Source organism: Notothenia coriiceps, unplaced genomic scaffold (genome assembly GCF_000735185.1).
Source record: "Notothenia coriiceps isolate Sejong01 unplaced genomic scaffold, NC01 NC01_scaffold00009652, whole genome shotgun sequence".
Taxonomy (NCBI): Eukaryota; Metazoa; Chordata; class Actinopteri; order Perciformes; family Nototheniidae; genus Notothenia; species Notothenia coriiceps.
In genome coordinates, this window is record NW_011342353.1 from 237,721 (window position 1) to 243,644 (window position 5,924).

The 5,924-nt window shown below is 43.4% G+C and overlaps 1 protein-coding gene across 3 annotated transcripts in view; it reads right to left on the minus strand.

Annotated features, from left to right (window-relative positions):
- Window positions 1–5,924, minus strand: part of arhgef15b (Rho guanine nucleotide exchange factor 15b) — a 36,287-nt gene that overhangs the window by 6,441 nt on the left and 23,922 nt on the right. For all 3 annotated transcript variants that reach the window (XM_010771105.1, XM_010771107.1, XM_010771104.1), the window contains 4 exons: window positions 1,673–2,659; window positions 1,546–1,591; window positions 869–936; window positions 8–330 (listed from right to left, as the gene is read on the minus strand). In XM_010771105.1, coding sequence (XP_010769407.1) covers window positions 8–330; window positions 869–936; window positions 1,546–1,591; window positions 1,673–2,659 — 1,424 coding nt within the window. The remainder of the gene's footprint in view (window positions 1–7; window positions 331–868; window positions 937–1,545; window positions 1,592–1,672; window positions 2,660–5,924) is intronic.

The window sequence follows — 5,924 nt, forward strand, 5'->3', positions numbered from 1 at the left end:
CCCTCACCTCCTGGTACTTGCACTGCTCCGAGGTCAGCTGCTCCAGCACCCCCGCCTCCCGAACAGCTGGGAGGTCCTGCCACAGGGTGCTCTGACCCGGCGTGGGCAGAGTGCTGCTCCGGGGGGTTCCGGACCCTGACCCAGTGCTGGACCCTGACCCGGTGCTGTTCCCCGACCCAGTGCTGGTCCCGGTCCCCGTACTGGCCCCTGGGCGACGGGCCGTCCAGTCCATGGCGTAGTCCACACTGGTTTTGCTGATGTTGCGACAAACTGTCTGCCGTCGGATCTCCTTGGTGATGACAGTGGCTCGGTACGTCTGGTACAGAGGCTCTGAGGCAAGGAGATGTTAAATACAATTATTTATAAATCTAATTTCAACCAAAAAGGCAGTTAAAAGGGTTTCAGTGTGAACGAAACATTATCATTTGCATTCTGTTTCTATGTAAATACTGTTATATTTGACTATATTTTTTTATATTTTTCTAGTTCTCTATCTGTGTTTCTAATTTTAGTTTTGCTTTTATGTACGCACCACGACATCAAGTCAAATTCCTCGTACGTGTCAACCTACCTGGTAATAAACCTGTTTCTGATAACATTACATTAAACACATTCAAAGAACTGTCATTAAAAAGCCAAGAGAATATTAGTTAAACAAACAAGCTAATATAGAGGAAGACAGGTATTTCAATCTAATTCAAAGTTACATTGCAGAGTTAGATAGAATAGTCTTCAGCCTTTCTCTCAAAGTGCTCAGTCGTTACAAAGCAGTGTCGGTGGTTGGCATAGCAACATACTGACATTGTATCCTGTCACAGGAATGAGCGTGACTCATCTTTGTTTTGTGTATAACAGATTGTCAGCCTACCATCCTGCAGGCGGGACTCCCAGCTGAACGAGGTCTCCCTCCTGAGGGACCCGCTCCTGATTGGACGCCTGAAAGAGTATGGAATGAAGAAAATAGGATTAACAAGGGAGATATGGAAACGTTCAACAAAAGAGTGACTGACACAGTTATTGGTCATCACACACACACACCAACACCAACATTGACTTAGAGGAGAAGAATGTCTTATTGATACAAACCCATAAATAGCCCAAACCCAACAATGGCTGCAGACCAAGTCACATACTTTGTTTTGTAGCACATACCTGAGCTGAGCTTAAAAGGTATGTGCTGTTTCGCAGTATACATGCAATTGAGACAATATACTTCGAACTTTGACCCTCTGGATTATATACCTGCCGCGCAAAGGATTATGGGTCAGAAAAGCCAGAGCAGCATTCTGGCTTGTGTAATAGAAAATGCAACTGGATGCAGCAGGACTTACTGATATATTTCGCCCATGCATACTTTGATAAACTAGGAATCTGGAGTCTGATTCTGTTATTCTAAATATGATGGTAGTCACTGCGTCTCTAAATACTATGTATCTGTATAAGCTCTAAACTCAGAGGGCTTTTGTTGGGATTTTTGAAATATAGAACAATATGAAATATCATCATCCCTAAAAAGAATGGAAGTGAGTTGAAATGCTAACTCACGGTTCTTCTGCTGCCTCGCCTTCATTCCCCCCGTTCTGCTCGTCCTCTGAAAAGACAAAGTGTTACGGTCATCAACGTGTGGACCATTCATAGCTCCTCTCCATAATCAGGTTAGCTCGGTGCTAACCTCTTCTCTGTGTGAGGGACTGCATGGAGGCACTGCTGAGCCTCCTGGGGTCTGTCTTTGGTGGCGGAGGCGGGGGTCTGCAAGGGCTGAGTGGAGGAGTGAGGGCTCTCTGGGGGCTCAGGCCGCTGGAGACAGAGCCGCAGGGGGACGCGGGCCGCAGGTTGCGCCACTCCTCCAGGGTGGGCTGTGGGAGGGGGATCCCTGCTCTGTGTACGGGCGTGAGGCTGCGACCATCGGGGTGGACAGGCATCCTGGGGGGGACGGCAGGGGGCTCCTCTTCCGGGCTGGAGAGGGGTTCAGTGTCCGTCTGAAAGTCGGACGTGGGGTCTGAGGAGCTGTAGGGCAGCTTGTTCCGGCGAGCGGGTTTGCGCACTTTAATAAGAGGAATATCCAGCTCCTTGCACACGGTCTTTTTAGGGGGGCGGTCGACCATGGGAAGGGTGGCCTCGTAAATATTCTCCTCCTCGTTCTGGGTGGGCTGGACCTGTGGGGACTGGGAGCGTTTTGGGGGGACAGGGGGGGACTCGGAGCGGATGGCGGCTAGCGAACTGAGAACACAGTGAGGGCCGGGGTCCGAGCGCCTCCTGTTGCCATCGGAGATTAAAACGTCCAAACACTGGTGGAACTTCGCCTTGTCCTGCTTGGACACCTCGCCCTCATCGATCACCGACATCCTTTCCACCTCGTCCCCCGCCTCGCTCTCCCCTTCCCCCACCCTCTCCACCTCTTCATCCTCCTCCCAGTAGTCATCATCCTCCTCCTCCTGCTGCTGCTCTTCCACATCAGTCTCTTCATCGTCTCCCCCCTCCTCCTCTTCCTCCTCCTCGTCCACGGGCACCCATATGAGTTTCATGCCTGGCCACTGCCGGTGACACACACAGCTGCAGCCCGGCTCACAGCTGGGACTCAGAGGGTTGTGAGGACTAAGCTCCGCCTCCACCTCACCCCCTCCCACCATCTGAGACTCCACCTCTTTTCCATCAGGAGCTGCATCAGAAGAAGCAACACATAGTTAGAGCTTCTGTTAATGAGCTCTGTGTAATGTCACTACAGGAAGAGTATAGATGTGTTTATACAATTAGGAGACGCTTAATACAGGGTTCATAGTTCATACACTTTTTCACCAATGATTTTCAATGACTTTCAATGACTTCTCCATGACCTTTACCTAATTTTCCAAAATAATTACTCTTTCTCAGCGGTGCCACTGAAAATGGGTTATTTTAACATGGAACAGGAAAATAAGCAAAATACAGCGACAGTTAAATGCCATTTTACGTTTTCATTACTATACTATACAGTATGTATTATCATTATAGTATTACTGTTTCGGCGATTAGATAAAATATAAATTATATTTGATGCAACTTTAGTTATATTTCCATGACTTTTCCTAAACTTTTGGAAAAATATTNCTACACGCTAAAGCAACTCAAATCTCTCAGCAGCAAAATACCTCGTCAGTTAAATGCCATTTTACGTTTCATTACTATACGACACAGTATGTATTATCATTATAGTATTACTGTTTCGGCGATTAGATAAAATATAAATTATATTTGATGCAACTTTAGTTATATTTCCATGACTTTTCCTAAACTTTTGGAAAAATATTNTTTTCCATAACTTTTCCAGGGCCTGGAATTAGCATTCTGAATTTACATGACTTTTCCAGGTTTTTAATGACCGTAGGAACCCTGTTAATATCTGTCCCAAGCCTTGAGACCCACCTGTTCCGCATTTTACTGATTCCGCTTATTATTATTTTTAACCTATTTTTTTTTTTTAAAACTCAACTCCCTAGTTTTGTATGTATTTTTATTTTAAATTGTTTTGATTAAATATGTTTCTTAGATCACTTTCTTCCTCGTCGAATTGTGAAGAACCTTGAGATTACATTGTTTTTAAAGTTATACAAATAAAAGGTATTATTATTATTATCATCATAGGACCCAGGCTGACAGATATTGGGACCCCTGATTGCACATTCTTCTTTATTTTGCATATTTCTGTTCAATGCTATTCCTTAAAAACAGCTTTTCCAATATCAATTCTGATATATTACACATATCTTATTATTTTTAGTTTTTTTACATTTCTTGTGATCATTTCTTTGAATATTTTAAATGTTACAAAAGCATTTAAATTATTCTTATAAGATTCTATTTCTTGCTCCTTTTTTCTACAGCCCATTTCCTGCTACTGTGTTTGTGTCCAGTATGCCCCATTCCAACCCAAAGCAGTTCCCTTGTGTAAAGCTGTGTGGCTCTGAAGCTGGCTCTGAAGCTAATGGGTGTGAAGGAGCTTCCTGTTTCCTGTCCCCTCCTTCCCTTCATGCCTCTCCTCAGATAGGACGGCTCTCTCTCATGAACAGCTGTTTAACCCTGAACCGTCAAGTCAGCAGTTCAGCACTCGAGAAATACAGCATTTCTGAGAATGCTCTCCTAAAATATTCATGAAGATTTTTGGAAGGTTGCATGTGTAAAAAATCCAATACGGACGAAAGGAAATGGAAGAAGTGGAGGAACGAGAGAGGGAGTGGAGGAGGGAGAGTCACGATATCTGATGATGCAGAGTGTTTGTGTTTTCAGACACGCATTGCATTATTTTAAGAAACAACATGAAACTTTTGTCGTTACCAATTGAAAAGCTGCATTAACTTTCATTCCATCTCGACCATTTCTGAGATATCACAACTAGGGCTTCCAAACATAGAGCAATCACTTTACACTGGATTCATCATGAAAGTTATTTTTCAGGGGAAACATTATCTGGACACAGCTTCTAGAATATGAGGGTTTTCGGCTTTTTCTTTATATTCTGCATTTCATATTTTGGGGTTTTATGGACTTTAGGGAAATCAAACCAATGCAATTTGAAGATCTAACTGTGCATGGGCTCTAATTTGAGAATAGTGAACAGATAATATAATTGTTATTTTCAGTCCTAACCTCCAGTAGAAAGATAATTGGATTTTGAAGCTAATATTGATACTGGTGGTAAGAGGACACATCTCCACAGAACCTGCGCAGAGACCTCCTGTAGCTGATGGGGAACCAATAGGAGGAAGTGAAAGCTCAGTGTGAGTAACTGGGGGTGGGTCACATACACTATTTCCTATAAATCAGGAAAAGACAATACAATGAATGTATTTTCTTATAGTGTTGAGTCAGGCCAAAGATGGACATCATGACACAGCAAAACATGTCTGGTGTAAAGGAGCTACAGATTAACTGAGATGGAAAGTCCTTGACTTTACGACCAGAGGATAAGGAGATCACTTATGATGAAAGAAACGCCATGGTTTCTTCTATTAGTCTAAGTAAGCACAGTAACCGTCGCTTTCTGCTTTCACATTACTTAGGACACACACACACACACACACACACACACACACACACACACACACAATATTATCTCTATATACTATTAGCGGAGGTTTGTGATTCAATCTTAGTATCTTATATCATGTTTGGGTGTTCTTCATGTTTTTCACTTCTAAAGTCATACTGTTATATGTTACATGTTTTATGGGGTGTCTAATTTCGTTCCCTGTCTCTATTTTTCTTTGGCAGAACATGTGATGGAGTGTCGAGCTATAGTATTCTTTCTTTTTTGTCGTCACAGTTCATTAAGTATCTTTGCTACTTTAGTCCACATGTTTATTATATTGGGAAAACCTTATCGGCAAGTTTGGATCCGTCGTATAATTTCTTCAGGTATGCGCTCGTGAAGTAAGACGTCCTCTTTCGTCGCTTGCTGCTATGACATTTGTCGCAATAAGATGAAGTGAGTCGACCTCGATGTCATCTAGTTCCAGTTAGTAGTAACTCATGTTTCTTTCTTATGCTTTATGTAACATGCTCCTCTTTATTTGGTTTTTTTGTTCGTCTCTACTATCTCTACAGTCCATTCTCTGAGTCAATCGTTCACACGACGAAATAGGATATAATGTTCAATTTATCTGGGTAGGCGGGGAGATGGTCCTTGTCCCATCCACGGTGACTCGTGATGACTAGGTTGCCGAGAGAATTTGCCAAGACTATCCACACACACACACACACACACCACCGCACACACACACACCACACACACACACTACACACCGATCACACCACACACCACGACATCACAACACACAGTACACGTTCTTGTCCCCGACACCACACAGCACAACACATCCTTATCATCGAATTATACTAACACTAGACCTACTACATTACGACAGGCACACACGACACACACACCACAC